The sequence below is a fragment of the Patella vulgata genome, chromosome 6 (assembly GCF_932274485.2).
Source record: "Patella vulgata chromosome 6, xgPatVulg1.2, whole genome shotgun sequence".
Taxonomy (NCBI): domain Eukaryota; kingdom Metazoa; phylum Mollusca; class Gastropoda; family Patellidae; genus Patella; species Patella vulgata.
In genome coordinates this window covers 45,323,519-45,347,702 of record NC_065884.2, presented here as the reverse complement: position 1 = coordinate 45,347,702, position 24,184 = coordinate 45,323,519, and the positions used below count along the sequence as shown (strand labels likewise).

At 33.9% G+C, this 24,184-nt stretch overlaps 1 protein-coding gene across 2 annotated transcripts in view; it reads right to left on the bottom strand.

Annotated features, from left to right (window-relative positions):
* Positions 1–24,184, bottom strand: part of LOC126823641 (clustered mitochondria protein homolog) — a 45,107-nt gene extending 20,923 nt beyond the window's left edge. For both annotated transcript variants that reach the window (XM_050552597.2, XM_050552598.2), the window contains exons 1-14: positions 24,047–24,184; positions 18,050–18,255; positions 17,536–17,707; positions 13,888–14,031; positions 11,579–11,691; positions 11,026–11,095; positions 10,730–10,814; positions 10,455–10,533; positions 8,635–8,785; positions 8,109–8,245; positions 7,201–7,292; positions 5,276–5,378; positions 3,298–3,510; positions 2,116–2,156 (exon numbers count right to left, since the gene is read on the bottom strand). In XM_050552597.2, coding sequence (XP_050408554.2) covers positions 2,116–2,156; positions 3,298–3,510; positions 5,276–5,378; positions 7,201–7,292; positions 8,109–8,245; positions 8,635–8,785; positions 10,455–10,533; positions 10,730–10,814; positions 11,026–11,095; positions 11,579–11,691; positions 13,888–14,031; positions 17,536–17,707; positions 18,050–18,255; positions 24,047–24,149 — 1,709 coding nt within the window. In that variant the 5' untranslated portion in view covers positions 24,150–24,184. The remainder of the gene's footprint in view (positions 1–2,115; positions 2,157–3,297; positions 3,511–5,275; positions 5,379–7,200; positions 7,293–8,108; positions 8,246–8,634; positions 8,786–10,454; positions 10,534–10,729; positions 10,815–11,025; positions 11,096–11,578; positions 11,692–13,887; positions 14,032–17,535; positions 17,708–18,049; positions 18,256–24,046) is intronic.

Below are 24,184 nucleotides of genomic sequence, written 5' to 3'. Positions count from 1 at the left end.
CAAGATACGCCCCCATTTTGCAAGAGATGGATAGGGAACAAGCTAACAAAAAAAGTGATTTTTCGTACAATCAGGGGCCTTAATCCAGTAAGTTATGGTCTGAAATGTGTGAATATCGAAAGGATCTGAGATCTTTGGGATATAAACATATTATAAATTTCACCATAATCAGACAAAACTTGTGACCTCTAGAGGGACCACAAGCTTCGTATTACATACTTTTACACTATTTGAGTACAAGGCGCGGCCATTTTGTTGGGCAATCCTGTTTCAATTTTCCCAAAATTTGAACTCAACCTTCAGTATTGTGTAACGATGATACATTTAAACATTTTTTAAAATCTGATAAAAATTGTGTTCACAAGCTAAAAACACTGATATTTCGTACAATCAGGGGCCATAATCAATGAAGTTATGGTCCGATATGAGCGAATACAGAAAGGAACCAAGATCACTTTGACATAACCTATATTTCAAATTTCGTCAAAATCGGATAAAAATTGTGACCTGTGCCCCTGTTATGGTTAAAATGACCAATTGCATATCAGTTATTTAGGAGATAAACACCTACTGTTTTGCATTGTATTGCTAGTTCTTGTTCAGAAAAGAGTAGTTCTTGCTTACATCCCTCAAAATACCCAATAAAACTATGTGATGCCCAGGGTTCTAGTGGTTGCTATGTATACCGTTCTGACGTGTTGTCAATCATTGTCAATTTTGAAATAATTTCTCGTTATCCTAGGCCCATCTCAGCTGCTATTTTGCCTCCCTTACAATATTTTCAAACGATTTCTTGTGACTAATGACTCATTATTAGGCGGGTCATGTTATTCAAAATTTGATCAAACCTTTATCAGTAAACATGGCTTAGTGCAAAAAAAGAAAAGAAAAGAAAATTGTCCACACTGCTTAGTTACGAATAATTTATGATGCCTGAATACGGTTTTATTTAATTTATAACTGATTTTCTACTGTTTTATTTCAGAGATGTGTTTGGATAAAGGATGAAGTTTGAAAATAGTGTGATGGTCATTTCAGCAGAATTTCTTGAAGATATATGTCAATAAAGATTTGAGTTCAAGAAGATGGTTGAGCACAAAATGAAAAGATAGGTTGCCAGGCAACGAAACATACGCCCACAGCAGCTAAATCATCCAGGCAGTCAACAAGTGCTGTCGCATGTTTTTACTTTTTTCAGTAATGAAACATTTATTATACACTAAAATCTGATTAAGAGTAACAACTCATGAAGTAATTATCAGAAAACCATTAGAATTTGTTTGGTTTTTATAAAGTTCTGCCCCATGCTAACGCTTAGTATACAAAACTTTTAATATCATGAATTTAGCTGTTCAAGTCTTTTATAAAAATTCATTCAAAATCAATATACTTGTTCGTATCAAGATATTAAACTCTGTGTATCAATCTGAAGTCAATCGAATAACTTTAGCCTCTAGAGCGTCACAAGATTTTTCAAAGTGATCAAGGGCCATAACTTTGGCAGTAATTATTAGAAATCTTTGAAAATCAATAGGATTCTTCGCCTCATGACCTTAAACACTGTGTATAAATTTAAAGTCAATCGGATATTAACTGTAGGCGTATTTTTTTGAAGTGATCAAGGGCCATTACTCTGGCAGTAATTATCGGAAATCGCTGAAAATCAATAGGCTTCTTCGTATCATGGCCTTAAACACTGTATATAAATTCAAAGTCAATCGGATATTAACTTTAGCCTCTAGAGTGTCCACAAGCAATTGTGGACACTGAACGGACGGGGACAACGACAATATATGACCACATTTCAATGTGGGCGTATAAAAAGTACCTAATATTTATACGCAGTTATTCGCCTTGCTAAAACAGAGGGGTTTTATTGTCTAATCGACAGTGTCTAATTGACCAATCAAAACGCAAGATTCACCCTTGAGCATGTTACAATTATCATTAATCCAAGGATATATAACATAAATTTTGACTAACAAATACTTTGTTGGGTTTTGCTTTATCAGCTTTAAATGGTGATGTCAGATTAAATTGAATCAGAATTTATCGAAACTAGGCTCTGCATGTAATCATTATAATCAATAATCAGAACAATTTGAAGTAACTTACTTATGTGGTCGAATCTTCAATTGTGTAGCTGTTTTAGAAAGCTGAAATGAAGAATTGAAACAATAAAAAATTGCATATTATTAGGGCTGCAACGATAAATCGGCGAACCGCAATGTTTTAAAAATCCCCGATGGATGATACAATCAATGTCCATATCGCGATTCGTTATCCAAATAATAATTTCACAAAAATAGACCGATATTCCTTTAAATGCATAAATAAGTCCATGAGCAAAATAACTTTTTTTATTTTGAGTGAGTGTTAAGGCATTTTCGACACATGAAGTGGCTTATTATAGCTATTTCGTTAAGATTAAAATATCAGTCTGGTTATGCAGTCGTGCTGGAAATTAAGTTGCGTTCAAATTACACACTTGAATGATATGCGAAAAAAAACCGTACAACATATATATATATATATATATATATATATATATACACATCAGTAATATGTGATTTGTGATAATATTACTGTTTCAGATTTGTACATACTGTATACATTGATCAGCACATATTTTCAATGTATATTAATATTTGTTATTAAAATCTTCGTAACGTTATCTCCTTCGCTGTTCTGTAATCTATGACTGACCCGTCAACGAAAAAGCTTTTCATTGGCTGAAATTGTTGTGGCAATACGAGCCAGCTGAAATGTTTTCATAATGGATTCAAATTCAAATCGCATGATAGACAAAAGCAATACTGAGATCGAAATCCCCCATACCAAGTATATAAGTCACAAGTAAAGTATGGGAGTTTTTAAGATTTTACTATAATTTCTTATCAGTTACGTTCGGCGAAATATGCCAGAAGTCTCAATCAAATGGCAATCTCTATGTCTGGTTATTCTAGTCTACACCTATAGCATTTATTGTGCATGCTCTCCAGGTAAGAATATTGTGTTACTGTTTAACATCACTTATGAAAGTCTAGCCTCATTCTTCGAGTCCCTTGTTACCAATGGTAAAATATTTATTTTGTCTTAAATATTGGATATCAGAAGCCCATCTTTTCCCAGTAAGATCACAACATCAATAATGTTGATTTAAATTGACAAATAATTTGTGTTTTCAATGTCGAAGACTTTGGATGATATTGAGTTAGAGACTTAGCTACTTTAAAGTAATCACTTTATATTTAAAGGCAGTCGAGCTATTTTTTTTTTAAATCATAATATACTTACTAGTTCCCTGTATTTATCACTGGTTACGACGGTTTTACCAAAATCAACCGAACCATAAACTACTGACTGTTCTTGTTCCCTTTCTAATATTCCTGGTATAATAGATTGAGCTGTAACTCTATAGCCACGATAATCTACAACAACAGTACCTAGAGTATATAAACCTTCCTGATCGGAACTAAAATATGCTCGTACTCCTTGTAAATCATTACCCTGTAAAAACAAATGTTACTTCATTGAATTATCTATCAAAAAAAAACCCTACACAACTTTCCAAATGAAAGTGAAAAAATACGAGTTTTAAATCTAGGTCAATTCAGAACGAACGTTATGTTATATTTAATAAATTGCGTACATGCAGTGTTTTTTGGGTTTTTTTCAAGTGGGAGGAAACTAGAGAATCTGGAGAAAACCAACATGGTTAGGCAGATGACCCTACTCCTTGTAACAAAAGCACAGGATTTGATCCATCACTTGCATAGATGACAGGCCTTAGCATCTATGTATATCACATATGCTAGACTTCAATATTTGACAATGTTTAAACTTTTAGTTTGAAGTCAAGGCTAATGCATATAAACAATTATATGTACAGCAACCTGCAACCCAATAATCACTAAAAGACTGACAGATCTATTTCCGAATGCACACTTAATAAGATAGGTTGCCAGGCAACAAAACATACGCCCACAGAGGCTAAATCGTTCTAGCAGTCGACAAGGGTTGTTGCATGTTTATTCTTTTGTAGGTAATTGGGGGCATTTACAAGACAATTTCATACGGATCAGATTACAATTTTTGTCGTTAGAGGGTTCACAAGTTCTACAAACTGAAACACGGGCCTCAACTCCGGAAGTAATTTATTGTTGAAATTTGACAGGGTTTTTTGTTTTACTAATTAAAATAATGCATATAAATTTCATACTGATCGGATGGTAACTTTTGTCATCCGGTTCACAGGTTCACAAAGCAAAACATGAGCCGTAAATCTAGAAGTAATTAACGGGAACTGCTGAAATTTGATTAGCTTTCTCTTTTCACTAATCTAAATGATGCAAATAAATTTCATACAGATCGGATGATAACTTGTAACGATAGAAGGTTCACAACGTTCAACAGTGATACAAGGGCCATAACTCTAGACGTAATAAATGGAAATTGCTGAAATTCAATAAGACTTTTCTTTTTACTAATTTAATCGACGCATATAAATTTCATACAGATCGGCAGATAAGTTTTGATGTTAAAGCATTCACAAGGTTCAAGAATGTGATACAAGGGCCATAACTCTAGACGTAATAAACTGAAATTCAATAAGACTTTCCTTTTTACTTATTTAATCAACACATATAAATTTCATACAGATCGGCAGATAAGTTCACAAGGTGCAACAAAGTGAAACAAGGGTCTTAACTCAAGAAGTAATTAACGGAAATTGCAGAAATTCAACAGGCTTCTTCGTTTAAATAATGCATATAATTTTCACAAAGATCAGATGATAACTTTTGGCGTTAAGTGCATTCGCAAGGTTCAACAAAGTGATACAAGGGCCATAACTGTAGATGTAATTAATGAAAATTGCAGAAATTCAAAAGAATACTTCTTTTTACTTATTCAAATGACACATATAAATTTCACTCAGATCAAAGATAACTTTTGATGTTAGATTGTTCACAAGGTCCAACAAAGTAAAACAAGGGACACAACTCTAGAAGTAATTATTGAAATTAAATAGGATTCTTCATCTCAATAATGTAAACAATATATATCAATGTTAAAACAATCGGATAATAACTTTTGGTGATGGAGCGTTTACAAGAAATTTTGGACGATGGACGGATGAAACCACAGACGGACGGGCTACGGCAATATACGTCCACATTTCCACGTGACCGTATAAAAATGCATGCATAATATTAATTATGATCTTAAACATCTAGATCCTGCGACATCAGTCATACCATCACAAATGACTTACCGGGGCAGCATAAGCTGCTGCATCACCACCAAAATCTTTATAATGATCTTTAACATCAAAACCCAGACTAAAGAAAATATTGTTCCAAATAAACATCTGCATTCTGAAACGACATTAAACACAATATCATTTCTAGAATATCGAAAGGAACCAAGACCTTTGGGTTGTAAAAGATATATTTCAATTCTGGAAGTTACAATCCGACATGCACAAATATCGAAAGGAACCAAGATCTTTAGGTTATAAACATGCATTTCAAGTTTCATCAAAATCAGATGAAAATTGTGATTCTAGAGTGTCCACAAGCTAAAATCAGGAGCCATAATCGATGAAGTTTTGATCCGATATATGCCAATATTGAAAGGAACCTAGATCTTTTGGAGATAAAACTAATTTTCAAGTTTCTTCAAAATCAGATAAGAATTGAGACCTGTAGAGTGTCCACAAACAAATTGTGGACGGATGGACGGACGGACGGACGTCTGGACAGGGGCAACAACAATATATGTCCACATGAAAATGTTGGCGTGTAAAAAAAGATTGTAAATGTTCAGATTGAACTGTACAAAATGTATCAAATAAAAATGTACATCTCATACAGAATAACTAAAAGCACAGAATTGTGGTGAATATGCCAGCCCTGGGTTTTGAGGAGCACATGCAAAGTTATTTTTAGGAGCTTTATTACGCTTGTCACAAATGCGAAAATCATTTTAATAAATGTGTGTTTTTCACTCTCGCATTTTGCTAATGGTTACAATCTTCAAATCTTGTACCTATTTGATAAGACTCAATCGCACGAACAGCCCAACCTTGACTGCACCCGTTCTACTCAATGACTTAATTAGCCAGACTTAAAAGACATCGCAAAAAGGAAATATAGTATGTGCCCGGTTGATGGAAGTATAATATTTATATTCATTATAAATCAAATTGTTTAGATCTATTTCATATTTCTACAGAGATAGTATCTACAACCCAAATAAATTTCTCGGCTTATGAAGAATTATTACATTTTCAGAAAATAAAACAATTCACTGTTCTGTTGGCATGAAGAGTCAAACTTTTACAAGTGTTAATGTGTTTTGTTATCCATCTGTTGATGTTATTGCTGTTACTAAAGTTCATTAAAAGTTAATTTATATCAGTTTTAATTCACTTACCAGACAATGAAATACAATTGTTCAAAACATCTCTGATTTGGAATGTTTATTCAATTAAGAGAGAAATGGGGTTTAACGTCTACACACACAAACTAGTTTATTTTGGTTGCGCGTAGGGGTATTTAGCAGCGGGAGGAAACCGAAGCACCCAGAGAAAACCCACAATGTTGGCTAGGTAATCCTACTCCTCGTCATGTTCAAGCAGAGAATTGAAACCACACCACTTGACTCAATGACAGACCTTATGATTTTACGCACACGTTAAACCACTAGACCACCCAACACTCCATATTCAATTAAATGAGAGAGAGAGAGAGAGAGAGAGAGAGAGAGGGGGGATTAAGGTCCACTTAACACAAAACGTGTCATTTCGAGATTAACATATGGTTCAATTTTATTTCAATAATTTGCTTGCACATAGGGTTCTTTAACAGTGGGAAGAACCCACGACGTTGTACAGGCGACTGTACTCCTCGTCACGTAAAAACTGGGGAACGAAAACCACGCCAGCTGACTCAATGACAGACTTTAGGATACAATGTGAACGCGCTAACCATTCGGCCATCCAACCCCCTCACTTAATGAAATAAGCAAAACATCTCCTGCTATATAATGGCTAAACAATAATACAATATTTGTAGGATTCCATATGCAGCTCTAGTAAGGTCAATGGATTTTTCTATGAAAGTGATAATGCAATTTTACAGTGTACTATGCCCTCCCACCAGATTATACAAAGATTAAATCTTGTAAATTACTTACTTGGAATCTTCTCCAGGATTAATAGGCATAACATTGCCATCAATAACAGCTTGAGCTCCTCGTGAGGCTGCTGCGACAAAATCACTATGTACCTAGAATAAAACATTACTTTCACAATATAACAGATTAACTCAAATTTATTACTTGGAAGTTATTTCTAAACAGTACACATGGACATTTTTAAATGAAGCTTTAAATTGTTCTATATGCACTTTGGAGAGTGTCTCTGTAACCTAAATTTCAAATGATATAATCTGACTATGCCATCACTCTAAGCCTGTGTAAAATTGTTGATCCTTTATGGATATGGAAGTTTATCGATACAATTCTGTATATTCAATTTGTATTCATATACTACATTAAAGGGTAGTATATGGAGCCTAAATATTATGAATTGTTCACACTCAATCTGATTAAAATGCAGATCTATATTCCATTTCGTTTTTTTTTTTTTATACTTTCGATGGCCTACACAACATGAAGGTCGCATCTGGGGTCATACAAGCGACTTTGACCCTATGACGTCAGATATTGAATAATCAATCAGCGTTGACGTTTCTAGGGGTCTACCCACAGTTCATTGCAGAGCACGCCCAGAACTTGTCGTAACAAACCATTTCTTTGGCCAATTCTTCACATCAACTAGAATGCCTGTTATATAACAACTGTTCCAGATCCTAGTGTTGTGAAGACAAGTAAAACAAAACAATACAAAATGAAACGAAATAGGATCTGTTTTAATCTGATTGTTTCACACCAAGATGTCGGATGTTTTACACCAAGATGTCGGATGTTTCACACCAAGATGTTGGATGTTTTACCAAATCAAAGAAAATTCAGTTCTTTGTGTATGTAACATGGTCTTTAAAAGGTTGCAAATACTGAGAAAACATAATGATAAATAGTACCTTGAAAATAGCTCTTTCTCTTATAAGACGATCTGGTAAGTTTTTACGCGATAGTTCACGGGTCATTTGGATTTCCTCATTCCAGTCTCTTGTCTGGCCAGGAATATGTTCCTCATATCCTAGTCTAGTAGAAAAGGCTATAAAGTAGAAAGTAATTAATGATATACCTGCCAAAATTATTGCAGACAATTAAAATTCTGTGCCAAATCCTTCTGGACAAAAATTGATGGTAAAACTCTACTCGGATCTTCCAAGATTATGAAAGTCACATCTATGTCCAAGACCAAAATCTTTAAAACTTCTTGAATAATTAATACTTTATTTGGTCAACTTTTCATATGCTGCATTACATTTGTGGAATGAATTTCCCCAATTTTTAAAAACCAACTTAAGACACTGTTGTTTTCAGGATAAATGAATAAATTATTTCAGGCTGAATTCTACTATATAGCTAATTCAAGATTCATAAAAAAATTATCATATTACTAATGATGGTAACTCAAATATAACAGATAAATATACATACCATCTTCTGCTCTGATATAATCTACTGTGTGTTGTGGTAATGGTGCCATCCAACTATATACCTGATAAGGAGCAGGAACTCTCTCAAATGGATGTTTCTGGGATCTTTTTTTCAACAATACTGAAAAGTTCTTTCTAAATGCTGGACTAATCTAAAAGGATAGAATGTTACAATTTAAAATCACACTTACCATGATACCATGTTTCATTTAGTAAAACCTTTTGTTGACTATAAAACAATATTATACCAAACCAAACAGATCAGCTATATCATTGTACCAAGTTGACTGAATATTTATTTCACTCCTTCTCTTGGTCTACCTGTACCAATAACCCTCTCTTTATGTCTTTCTTAGGCTGTCAATGTTTTATGCAATAAATGTGAACAATTGTATTTTTGGCTGTCAATGTTTTATGCAATAAATGTGAACAATTGTATTTTTGGCAATGATGGCACACCTGTTTATAAACTAATGTGAAATTTAATTTTTATACCCACATCTCTTGAATTTTTGTCCCAGAGCTATTACAGGTCTGAATTTGCAGGGTATCATGTGACCTCTCCAGCCAACAAAATAAAGTTAAAACAACTAACATACACTAAAGATAGGTGGCCAGGCAACGAAACATATGCTCACATCAGCTAAATCATCCGAGCGGTCGACAAGGGTTGACACATTTATTGTTTTGTAAGTCATTGGGGGCATTTACAAGACAATTTCATACAGATCAGATTATAATTTTTGTCATTTGATGGTTAATCAAGGTTCTACAAAATGAAACAAGGGGCCTGTTTCGCGAAATTGTAACTAAGATAAAATCCCAATTTTAGTAATTTGATTAGGTAATATTAGATTGATTTTGGCTCTTAGCCAATCAAAAAATGAAGTATCTACTAAAATTTGGATTTTATCTTTAGTTAAGATTTCAAGAACCAGGACCCCGAGCCTTAACTCTGGAAGTAACTTACAGAAAATTTTGAAATTTGACAGGCTTTTTCGTTTTACTAATTTAAATAATGCATATAAATTTCATACAGATCGGATGATAACTTTTGTCATTCAAATGTTCACAAGGTTCAAAAAGTAAAACAAGAGCCAGAACTCTAGAAATAATTGACAGAAATTGCTGAAATACAATGACCTCTGTTTCACAAATTTAAATGATGCATATAAATTTCATACATATCGGATGACAACTTTCACCAATAGAGCATTAACAAGGTTGAACAAAGTGAAACAAGGGCCATAACTCTTAGAAGTAATTTTTGTAAATTGCTGAAATTCAATAGGCTTTGTGGTTTCACTAATCTAAATGATGCATATAAATTTCATACAGATCAGATGATAACTTTTGATGTTATAGCGTTCACAAGGTGCAACAAAGTGAAACAAGGGCCATAACTCTAGAAGTAATAAACGGAAATTGCTGAAATTCCATAGGATTCTTCTTTTTACTAATTTAAACAACACATATAAATTTCATACAGATCGGCAGATAACTTTAGATGTTAGAGCGTTCACAAGGTGCAACAAAGTGAAAGAAGGGCCATAACACTAGAAGTAATTAAGGGAAATTGCTGAAATTCAACAGGCTTCTTCGTGTCGCTAATGTCAACAACGTATATCAATTTTAAAACAATTGGATCATAAGTTTTGGTGTTAGAGAATTCACAAGAAATTGTGGACGATGGATCGACGGACGGGGGCAACGGCAATATACGTCCACATTTCCATGTGGGCGTATAAAAATGTCTGGATGGATACATTTTTGAAATGAGAACCTTGAGAATATTTTTTTCAGTTTATCTTTTAATTTTACCTGGTTCATTAAATCTATTAAAGAATGAGAAAGATAACTGGGTTGTGTTGGTTGTGGATTAAATTCATCTTCTGTAGATCTGAAATATTTTAAATAATCCATGTGTCATTAAGTCAGAAAAACAAGCCTCGAAATCATATCTTGACAAACATTATCCAAGTAAGTTTTAAACAAAGAATGTCAAAACTACTACATCTGTAAAATAACTAAAAAAAAGATAGAGGTCTAACTGGTGAACTGAAAGTAAAATTTGAAATGGTCACTTGTATACTTACTGATTAATATAAAAACCTCTGGTGGACGCGGTTATGTGGAATTTCTTATCTTCTAATGTTAGAACATACAAATATAATAAATCACCTGAAATATATTTCAATAAATTTGAATGATTTGGGTAAAGACATTAAATAATTATGCCTTGTGTTTTATATTTATTTCACTTAAATAACCTCTAAATTAGAAAGTTGATAATGTATATATAGCTATTAACTGATTCGAATTAGTTCACACAATTTGTTCAAGTTTATAAGAAAATCTATAATCAAAACCAATAGCTAACTGGGTATCTTACCATGCATTCTTCTGTTTCCTGGAGGAGGATTCCAACCACTGTAAGTTAATACTCTTACACATTGTGGGGCCTTAGAAAAAAAAACATGTTCTATAGATAAAATATGTTCATCTTAAAGATTTTTTCTTGGAAGTAATGATCCAAAATATACATAACCATCAATTGGAAAATATATCCAAATCGCTGGGAAATATAATAAAAATATTTGCTACCAAAAATTAATTCAAGGTAGGCTTTTATGACATGCGACAAATTTGAGTGCACTAAGTTGATGAGCTCTGGGTATTGTGTGGGTATAACGCACATGCTAAGATATCAATGGCAAACTCTGTGGTTTACAGTTTGTAACTTACCTAATAGGCAATTTGATAGCTACATGTAATAGGCAATTTGATCCTTTAATTCTATTTTTCATCGACATGTTTAAATTTCTGATAAAAATAAGTTTAGAAGGTTCAACTGGTGACCTTATAATGCTTGAACCTTTAGAAAATATCTGTAAATGTTTCAAAATAAATGTTATATTTCTTATTTTTAAGAAAAATCTTCATACCTTTTGTTCTTTGACTCCTGGATGTAACGGAAGCAATGGTCTTTCTTTATTATTGGGCAAAATATAATCTGGTGGTGTGCAATCTATAGATTCAAGTTTTGACTTTTTCTTTTCTGAAATAGATGGACAATGCGTGTACAGTGACCACCCTAGACTTAAAACCTTTAGCCAAATCAAAATTTTATTAGCCAATTCGGAAACTTGTAGCCAAATATAATATTTCTCTTGTGTTTGTTAATTAAAAATAAATATTTAATATGTACTTATTTAATGCACAGGAGTATTATTTTATTCCCTGAACTGTCCGAAAGTTCACATTTGCAAGGATGCAGGCAACAAAAAATGAGATTCTGTCATACAAGTGTCACTCGTACACTCCTTATCACATCAATCACATTCACATTGTCGCCATCAGTAACTTTCTGGAAGAAGGAGAAGTTGTATCGGCCGTTTCGTTAATCATGTGCTTTGCGGATGAAGGTAGTAAAATTGAATCTATCCTTATTTTTGGTTCGGTAAATAAATATTAGTAATCATTATTCAATATTATAATTTGAAAATGAATTGGAAAAATTATAGCTAAGCGTAATTAAATCAGGAGCACCATACAAAAGGAACTGAACTGTGTTTGAATGTTAAGTCTCGAGACTCAATCTTTCGGTCGTTTTTAAAATGTGTAACCATTGACTAATTTGCCACTTGCAAGATTAAGAATAGTCAATTAATGTAATAAAAATAAACACTACATCAAGTCAGTGGAAAGAAGTGTTGAACTAGACAATTGCAAGATTAAAATTAGAAGATTTTCGGAATTACACTCTAAAATTCATTCGCCAAAACTTTCGTCAGTATCATCAATTTGATTGCCAATAAAAAGAATTATCGCTATTGGCGAATGTCTAGGGCGGTCACTGCATGTATACTGTGTACCTGAACAAAATACTGTATGCTATTGTGCTCATGAAATTATGCAATAAATTTTATGACTAAATCCTGTTTAGAAAGCTAAATGTGGTCCCAACTTGTATACTAAAGGTTTGAATTTGTGCAGTTACAGGATTTGTAGAGGCTATAGGTATGATACCTAGGAAAAAGACTATGATTATTTACAGATGTATTATGTAAGAGTTAGATTTGCCTAAATATTATATAAATATTTTTTAGACATTTGAACTTTCTCATGACAAGCTCATATTCAACTCGCTGTAGACCATCGTATGGCCAAGACATTGAGTGGATTAGACAATTTCCACCATATCTTCATTAAACCAGCGGCTGCCAGGCAGAATACGCCCACATTTTCGAGAGATGGATAGAGAACAAGCTAAAAAGAAAGTGATTTTTCCTACAATCAAGGGCCATAATTCAGGAAATTACAATTCACTATGCGCAAATATCGAAAGGAACCAAAATCTTTGGGTTATAAACTTACATTTCAAGTTTCAACAAAATCGGATAAAAATAGTGACCTCTATAGGGTCCACAACCTTGATATACCATATTTTTAAGCTATTTGAGAATGAGGGGCGGCCATTTTGTCTGTCAGTTTTGGGCCGATTTTCACGAAATTCGAACTTAGCCGTCCTTAGGGTGTAACGGTGATATAATAATACGTTTTTTTAAATCAGATAAAAATTATGACATCTATAAGGTCCACAAGCTAAAAACGTGATTTTTCGTACAATCAGGGGCCATAATCCATGAAGTTTCGATCCGATACATGCCAATATTGAAAGCAGCCGAGACCTTTTGGGTTAAACCTATATTTCAAGTTTCGTCAAAATCGGATAAGAATTGTGACCTGTAGAGAGTCCACAAACAATTGTGGACGGACGGACAGGGGTGACGGCATAATACGTCCACATGAAAATGTGGCCATATACAAAATAACATGGATGCCATTCATGGAGAGTGCCGATTGAAAATTAAGACTGTTTATTATCATGGCAATGGTACTTGACAATTGAGACTATTTCTTTTCAAAACTTCACACATTCTTAACTTTGCTCAGAATAAAGCAATTGGTTTGACATTTTAAATATATTTATTTTCATATCTATTTTAAAACCATTACAGCAAGAACAACCAGCTCTTTATCTAAATCTTACATAATGCATCTTTAACCTGCTTGTAATCCATGTATAACACTATATTAAGTCAACTTAAAGTTGGAAAGATAATCTTTAAGTAATTGAGTGTGTCATAATCTTAGATTGTGTACATAAAACAGCCGAGAATAAAGCCATGCTAAGTCAAATAATGAAATTGATCAGTTAGATATCTTGTTCTTAAGGGATTAATATTCTTACCCACTACATCAGCAGCTGTGACCGTATTAAGGAAGGACAATGAAATACAATCAACACCGTTGTAGGCATCAGCTAAGTCCAAGGATTTGAGTAAATCCCTAACATGACGTACATGAATCCTGGACTCCCGCACAGTATAAGGTTCTGAAGATCAAAAAAATAATTACAATAAAAAGAATTATCTTCTCACACCATACATTTTAGTTTTATAGTGTCTGTTTGCCAAATATCTAAAAAGAGCAAACTTGAATTTTCTGGCTTAAAAATGGGAATAACCCCACCAATAGACATGGACTATGGACAGTGTGGAAATCCCGAAATAAATAGTTGACACATAAATCGCACATTTAATTTTTTGAAACTCATTATCAACTATTATCATCACTCTCTATCAGATAGAATTAAAGTTATCTTGTCCCAAAGCATCGACCAATGTGAAAACACTGGGATGGTAATCGATCTTTCGAAAACAAAGTCAATGCTTATTTCATCAAAACACAAAAGAAAACTGAAAAACCTAACTTTATCACTTCATGGTGAAAAAATTGAGACGGTTACTACCGCAAAATTCAAATTGACCAAGACCTTAGACAGCATACATGTCTAAAAAAAACTTGCATCAAAAGTATTTCTCCTAAATCAGATAAAAGATCATTTACCTTACGAATGAAATGAAGTGGGATTTAAAGTCCTACTGTTTTGCTCCGAACTGGGCTAATGAAGACGGGCATAGTGTACTATGAGGGAAATTTTTCACGGACAGTGGCACTAGAGCCTACTCTTATATCGAATTTCAACTGTCAAGGGATCTTTTACGTGCACGTCAATGTGTACATGGGACCTCGGTTTTTCATATCCGAATGACTAGACCGCTGTCCTTGTCAGGCCCTCCATACTGCATCACTGACAAGTGGGAACCACGCCGTAAAAATCTGTGTGAACTTTCTCGGCCTATGCAGGGATCGAACACCCGACCTCCAGGCTAGCGAGCAAGAGTCTTACCCACTTAGCCACCGTGACCCCCCTTTACCTTACGAAACAAGAATTTTGTTTTATAATAGTTACATACTACCAATATATGACTATTGCTCTATTATTTGGGGGAATGCTACCAAAAGTAGATTAGACATTCTTTTAAAATTACAAGAGGGCAGCAAGAAGTATTCTTGATGCACCAATTGAAACTGCGTCTACCTCTTTATTTACTAAACTCGGTTGCCTTCCCCTTACACAGAGGATTCTTTATAATAAAATTGTCTTATCATTCAAAATTATTACATTTAATACTCCACTTTATCTAAAATCTTGCTCCATTCACAGACAAGTAAATCCCTTTTCCTTCCAAAATGCAAAACGGAATCCATGAAATGTACTTTTCATTATTCTGCATGACTTTTATGGAACAATCTGTCTTTTGATACAAAGATGTGTAAAAATGTTGAAGATTTTAAGATTAAACTAAAAACTTATTTATATTGAGCACTGAAGAAAATATTATATTCAAATGATGACATACATATTATTTTTCATGTATATTTAACTTGCAACTGCATTCTATCTTATTTCGTGAGTAATTATAGTGTTCTTCCTATATTTTACGTGTATATGTTATGTAGTTGAGGAGTGACTTACTAACCCAAACTTCTCACTTTAAAATGCTATTGCATTTCAAATGATTTTGAATTTATCCTGACATTACATGTATATATGTCTTTGTAGCTTAGGAGGAACTTATGGAAGATTAGTTTTCTGCAAACTAAATAAGTTGCCTCATTAAATAAAGTTTTTATTATTATTATAAAAATTATTATTATTATTATAAAAATAATTATTATAAAAATTATTATTATAAAAATTATTATTATTATTATAAAAATTATTATTATTATTATTATAAACGTCTTAGCTCTGCTAAGCTTTAGCTCTAAATGTTAATCACTGAACTCACCTAATGAACATCTACATCAAGTTTAAACATTCTACCTCAATTAAAAGCAGAGTTGTTATGTTCCAAAGTCTTGACCAATCAAATTGCTTAATGCTCCTTAGCCTAAGCAGAAAATTCTTATCATCAAACTTAGTCAAGGTAATGATATCATGAAACTATACTCGAAGTTTCATCACTCCCACTTAATTAAAACTAAAGTTATGGTGCCCCAAAGCATCAACCAATCAGATTGCTTATCCCTGCTTACCGTAAGCAGACAATGTTTATCATTGAACTCTATCACGGCATTCACCTAATGAACACTTACACCAAGTTTGGACATTCTACCTCAATTAAAAGGAGAGTTATTGTGTTCCAAAGTCTCGAAAAATCAAATTGCTTATCGTTCTGCTTACGCTGAGCAGAAAATGTTCATTATCGAACTTAGTTAAGTTACACAGTGTTCTCACTCTCACTTAATTAGAACTAAAGTTATCGTATCCCAAAGCATCAACCAATCAAATTGCTTATCTCTGCTTACCCTAAGCAGAAAATGCTCATCTTCGATCTCCATCAAGGCATTGACCTAGTAAACACCTACACCAAGTTTGAGCAAGGAGAGTTATTGTGTTTCAAAGTCTCGGCCAATCAAATTGCTTATTGCTCTGCTTACCCTGAGCAGAAAATGTTCATTATCAAATTTAGTCACGGTATTGATGTAATGAAACTAAACACCAAGTTTCATCACTCGCACTTAATTAGAACTATAGTTATCGTGTCCCAAAGCATTAACCAATCAAATTGCTTATCTCTGCTTACCCCAAGCAGCAAATGATCATCTTCAAACTTCATCAAGGCACTCACCTAATAAACACCTACACCAAGTTTGAACATTCTAGCTCAATTAGGAGAGTTATTGTGCCCCAAAGTCTCAACCAATCAAATTGCTCATCTCTGCTTACCCTAAGCAGAAAATGCTGATCTTCGAACTCCATCAAGGCACTGACCTAATAAACACCTACACCAAGATTGAGCATTCAAGCTCAATTAAAAGGAGAGTTATTGTGTTCCAAAGTCTCAGCCAATCAAATTGCTTATTGAGCAGAATATGCTTATTATCGAACTCAGTCAAGGTATTGATGTAATAATGAAACTATATACTAAGTTTCATCACTCTCAATTAATTAAAACTAAAGTTATTGTGTCCAAGTTATCGTGAACTCCATTAAGGGACTGACCTAATAAACACCTACACCAAGATTGAACATTCTAGCTCAATTAGAAGAGAGTTGTGTCCCAAAAAATGTGACATATAGGCGGACGGACGGACCGACTGACGAACCCATTTTAATAGTTCCCTGCTTTCTTCGAAAGGTGGGGGACAATAACATTCTTGCAAGTAAGCTTATTGGTTTCTTATTGCCATCCCTACAATACTAAGCCTGCATGGCCTACTGTCCTTTCGGTGAATTACAAGTTTAATAAACATTTCATATTTAGATCTTGATGTGAATCAATATATTCGTATCGAGTTTAACATCTTATCTTGGTCATTTTGTTTCCTATGATCAAGTGTGCAATGCTTGTGCAAAACACAACACCGTCCTGGTCACTCACCATAAAACATGGTCATATATAGAAGTAATTCCTGAGACATAATCGTAATAACTGCTACTATCGATAAGTTTTTACATCGGAAATTAAATATAAATGTGTATTACCTTCAACAACTTTAACAACTGAGCCTTCTTTCAATCCTTCTATAGTTTTTAATTCAGAGAAATTGTCAAGAGTCACACCATCTAGTTGCAAAGAGAAACAAGTGCGGTGGCATGTATCTTCTCTATCCATCAGTACCTGATATATTTCCTGCACCAATTCCATAGAACTCACCTGTGAACAATAACAAAGATTAAAACTGAAATTTCTAGATAGTAGGATACTGATAGGGGTTGAACCATCTTTATTCAAATATTCAGTATGCTTCCTTCCATTTAATTTTGTCTACACAATAACACAAGTAAAGGAGAGCTGCAGCCATCCCATTTTTACCTGACTTAAGCTTCAACCTTGCACAGCCATAAGTTATCAAGTGTTTTACCCTTTAATTATACATCTAGTAGTAAATGAGATAATAAAATTAAAAACAGAAAAAAATCTTTATAGGCAAACATTTTCCTTGATGGTTAAGAGAAATCTGTGCACAGGATTATGTGCAAGAAACTGGGTCCTTACCGGTAGTTCAAATGATTCCACATTAGGTGCAATTATTTTGATAGTAAATCCTGTATCTTGTATTAAAACAATCTCTTGCAGATCTTTCTTATCTTCATCTTCTTCCATTTTCTGGTTTTCATCTTCTCCATTTACAGTTGTTACTTTATTATCATCTGTAGATGTCTCATCATTATCACAATTACATTCCGTCTTGTTACTTGTAGCTGAAACATCGACATACCAACAATTTGAACATCTTAAAAATAAAAAATCTGATTAAAATACTGATCTATATTTCACTTGAGTTTTTATACTTTCGATGGCCTCTAATACATGAAGATCTGACCAGTTGTAGTGGGAGGTCACATCAGAGGTCATACGAGTGGCTTTTGCCTAGGGCTGGTAATCGAAATCAATATATCGGAAAATTTGAAGTTGAAAGAAATCAAATGAAATGAAATGGGGTTTAACGTCCTACTGTTCTGCTCCTAATCTGGGCTAATGAAGACGGGCATACGCCATACAGTGTGCTATGAGGGAAATTTTGCCCGGGCAGCGGCGCTACGGCCTACTCTTATATCGATACCAACTGCCATGGGATCTTTTACGTTAACGCCAATGTGTACACTGGACCTCGGTTTTTCGTCCCATCCGAACGACCAGACAGCTGTCCTTGTCAGGCCCCTTCATCCTGCATCACTGACAAGGGGAAACCACGCAGGAAAATCTGAATGAACTTTCTCGGCCAATGCAGGGAACAAACACCCGATCTCCAGGCTAGCGAACCAGAGTCTTACCCACTTAGCCACGTGATCCCATGAAAGAAATAACTGTTTGTATGCTAATAATGCATTTCAATGTGTTAATGATCAAATAAAAAAAAAACTATGATCCTTAAACTATGTTTTCTTAAAGTTTGTTTCATTCACAACTATCTGATGGTGTTATTAACAAAATAGTATTCGCAGCTTCACGCTCGCTATCAATCACTGTTGACAATTTTCCTTGGCCGCTTACAACAATAAATAAATTTCTATTAAAATTGAGTTATTTCCCATGAACAATTAATTAATTAGTCATTGTCATTGCTGTAAATGACCGCAAAAATTACATGGCACAGTGGTTGTACCTTAATCAAATTACACCTAGTACCACAAGGATTTTAATGTGTGTGTGTTTTTAGTTTTAGCGTGTTTTGAATGATATGACGGTGATTATTTGACTCAAAACATTCCGTTAATTAAATTTTATTGAAGCTCCTTTATGTTTTTTTATCGATATCAATATCAAGACCTGAATAACGATAGCGCTATTTTTCGCCAGCACTACTTTTGACCCTGTAATGTCAAGACTTTTGATTAATCAATCAATATGTACGTTTCTAGTGGGTCATCAACAAACTCAGTCTAGTTATAGACATTCACCTGATAAACACCTACACCGGGTTTGAACATTTTACCCCAACAAAAGATAGGTTGCTAGGCAACTAAACATACGCCCACAGCAGCTAAATCGTCCGAGCGGTCGACAAGAGTTGTCGTATATTTGTTCTTTTGTAGGTAATTAGGGGGCATTTAATAGACAATTTCATACAGATGACATTATAATTTTCGTCGTTTGAGGGTTCACCATGTTCTAAAAACTAAAGAAGGGCTGTAACTCTGGAAGTAATCTACAGAAATTGTTGAAATTCGACAGACTTTTTCGTTTTACTAATTCAAATAATACATACATGTATCAATTTCATACAGATCGGATGATAACTTTTGTCGTTCGAACGTTCACAAGGTTCAACAAAGTAAAACAAGGGCCATAACTCTAGAAGTAATTGAAAGAAATTGCTGATATTCCATAGGCTTCTTCATTTCACTAATTTAAATGATGCATATGAATTTCATAAAGATTGGATGATAACTTTTGTCGTTCAAGCGTTCACAAGATTCAACAATGTGAAACAAGGGCCATAACTCTAGATGTAATTAACGGAAATTGCTGAAATTCAATAGGCTTCTTTGTTTTACTAATTCAAATGATGCATATAAATTTCATACAGATCGGTGCAACAAAGTGAATCAAAGGCCATCACTCCAGACGAAATTAACAGAAGTTATTGAAATTAAATAGGCTTCTTCATTTCACTAATGTAAACAACATATATCAATTTCAAAACAATCAGATGATAAATGTAGTCTGTAGAGTGTTCACAAGAAATTCTGGACGACGGACGGACCGGCGGCAATATACGACCACATTTCCATGTGGGCGTGTAAAAATAATGGAAAGACAAACTCATTTTAATAGTTCTTTGCTTACATGTATTTCAAAAGGTTGGGGACAATAATTAGGTTGCATAATTGGACTACGGTACCAATAACACTGAAACTGTCTATGTTCAACAAGGGTACAAGATGTTTGTTGATTTGAATCTTGTTAACAAAACAGAGGTACGAGTTTAATGTCTAATAGATCCATGCTCAAGGGCAACAATATAGTTGTACTTTAAATTTTTAATTAAAAAAAGCATGAACTTGAATACAAAATAAAATTTAATTTAAGACCAACTATTGCCTCTTTATTAAATATACAAACAGTTATATTCAGCTGTAAAACCTTAATAGATTCATTTATACAGCTGGCATCCAACAGGAAAGGATAAGAGATCAGAATTCAAAATTTCAGGGAGTCAAATTAAAACCTGATGTCAATCTGCCAAAAATAAAATCAAGCAGTCTCCAGGTGTAAAGGTCAAAAGTTTCAAATTGGACTACAAAGGCAGCTCATTCCCCATTTCCCCAAATTCTTATAAGTTCAGTCAAATCTAATATCGGTTTTCATAGATCAGCTTGTCTTATAAAATTGCAAAAGTAATTTTATCCATTTGTTTCTTTTTCTAAAAGATAGGTTGCCAGGCAACAAAACATACGCCCACAGCAGCTAAATCGTCCGAGCGGTCGACAAGGGATGTCGCATATTTATTCCTTTGTAGGTAATTGGGGGCCTTTACAAGACAGTTCCATACAGATCAGATTATAAATTTTGTCGTTTGAGGGTTTACAAGGTTCTACAAACTGAAACAAGGGTCTCAACTCTGGAAGTAATCTACAGAAATTGTTGAAATTTGACAGGCTTTTTCGTTTTACTAATTTAAATAATGCATATAAAATTTCATACAGATCACATGATCACTTTTGTCATTCAAACGTTCACATGGTTCACAATCGTCATAACTCTAGAAATTATTGACTGAAATTACTGAAATTCAATAGACCTCTAGTTTCACAAATTCAAATGATGCATAAGTAATAAACGGAAATTGCTGAAATTCAATAGGATTCTTTTCTTGACTAATTTCATACAGATCGGCAGAGCATTAGAGCGTTCCCATGGTGCAACAAAGTGAAACAAGGGTCATAACTGTAGAAAAAATTGACGGAAATTGCTGAAATTCAATAGGATTCTTCTCTTGACTAATTTAAATGGCACATATAAATTTCATACAGATCGGCAGTTAACTTTAGAAGTTAGAGCGTTCACAAAGTGCAACAAAGTGAAACAAGGGCCATAACTCTAGAAGTAATAAACGGAAATTGCTGAAATTCAATAGGATTCTTCTCTTGACTAATTTAAATGACACATGTAAATTTCATACAAATCGGCAGAGCGTTAAGAACCTTCCAATGGTGCAACAAAGTAAAACAAGGGCCATAACTCTAGAAGTAATTGAAGGAAATTGCTGAAATTCAATAGGCTTCTTAGTTTCACTAATTTAAATCATGGTTCAATAAAGTGAAACAAGGGCCATAACTCTAGACGTAATAAACGTAAATTGCTGAAATTCAATAGGATTCTTCGTTTCACTAATTTAAATCATGCATATAAATTTCACAAAGATTGGGTGATAACTTGTGGCGTTAGAGAGTTCACAAGGTTCAATAAAGTGAAACAAGGGCCATAACTCTAGACGTAATAAACGTAAATTGCTGAAATTCATTAGGCTTCTTCGTTTCACTAATTTAAATCATGCATATAAATTTCACAAAGATTGGGTGATAACTTTTGGCGTTAGAGCGTTCACAAGGTTCAATAAAGTAAAACAAGGGCCATAACTCTAGACGTAATAAACGGAAATTGCTGAAATTCAATAGGATTCTTCATTTCACTAACCTAAATATTGCATATAAATTTCACAAAGATCGGATGTTAACTTTTGGCATTAGAGCGTTCACAAGGCTCAACAAAGTGAAACAAGGGCATAACTCTAGACGTAATAAACAGAAATTATTGAAATTAAAAAGGCTTCTTCATCTCACTAATGTAAACAACATATATCAATTTTAAAAAAATTGGATGATAACTTTTGGTGTTAGAGCGTTCACAAGAAATTGTGGACGATGGACGGACGGACGGACGGGGGCGACGGCAATATACGTCCACATTTCAATGTGGGCTTATAAAAATTCTTCCAGCAATAATTTCCTACAATATAGAAGCTGGAAAGTAAGTTAAAATATCATTAATATGCAAAAACATGTCCCAGCAAAAACCCAAGAGGTTGGACAGGTGACCCTACTACTTGTCACGTACAACCGGGGAATCGAAACCACGCCAGTTGACTCAATAATAACCCTTATGATACAGCGCACGCCCACAAACCATTCAGCCATCCAACCCACCCAATGTGCAATGACGAATTGCGAATAATATAAGCATTCTTTCTTAAACACAACTTTTTAATATTATTAGGGAATTACAGCCAGTAAATGTTATAGGATATTGAACGGAGTGGGGTTTAAGGTATGGTCAACACAATATTTCAGCCATTCTGAGACTAAAATATGATAAATTCTATTGCCATGGTTACCTATGCAAAGGCAAAACAATGGAATTGCCAATTAATCATCCTTTTTTTCAGGAACATAAATCAGTTAAAGCTTTTTGTACTAATTAAGCTAACTTGTCTTTTTAAGTTAAAATTTCATGACTTAACTTGTGACAGGTTAATGCATTATCATTCTGAGCATCAGGGCACAATATAATGTGAAAGTTGCGCCAAGTACATCACAATAATAATAATTGATACCAGCATTCAAATAATTGTGCTGGTGTGTTATTTTTGGTAGTCTTAGCTAGGTACCACAGTAATTTTTTTGTAGTCAATCAGCGTGACATATGTTACAGATAAATCTGTGTCAGACTAAATGACAACCATCGTAGGGGTTTGTGTCTGATTTCTAGCACCAATCAATGGAGATAACTGGAATGGTAAAATATCAACCATCACTGGAATAACTGAACCTAAGCCTAGCCTTGTACATTTTTTTCATAAATAATGAAATGATCGGTAGACCTATAATATATAATTATATAATGCAGTATTTTTACTAGGTAGTATTGAGTAAATTGTCAAGCCACCACCAAATTGTCCAGATGTCAATTTCTAAAAAAATCTACATGTATATTAATCTTAATTTAAAACTTACATAACAAGAGAAAATAAATAACGTTGTTGACCTTTCGACCTTGAAAATTTACCGCAAAAGAACAGTGAGTAAATCAGATATTTTGAAATACTAGTGAAACAGTTATGAATGCAAACAATACAATTATAAGGGCTGCCAATTAGTTAATAATTCAATCTGCTATGGTCTTAATTGTACTAACTCAAAGTGTGTTTTTGATCGTCAGGTATTGCATCAAGTTCATGTACTATGTACCGTGACCTTTGACATTTTAAGTTTGATTCCCAGCAAAAACACATGTCACTTGCGGACATTAAGAAGCATGAATTAAATGATTCCAAGGCGAATTCCAAACAAATAGACAAAACGATTTTCCACATATACTCTGCTCATTGGCTATATATTAGATCCCTACATTAAGAAATATTCTAATTCATGTGTTGTGCTCATCTCATGCAGTTTCGTAACGGTAAGCCTTCGACCGATCTACGTTTTCAACCCATGGATCATGTTTTGAGATGCTGAAAAGATTATTAATTTTTTTCTCATAACTTGCCTTCATCAGCTCTGTTCATATTGCCTTCGATTTCACGACTGTCAGATTTCGGAGACGTGTCGTCTGCTTTTTTATTCTCATCAACTCTAGTATTCCCAGCCATAACATTTACCGTCTATTGTATAACACGTGCGCTAG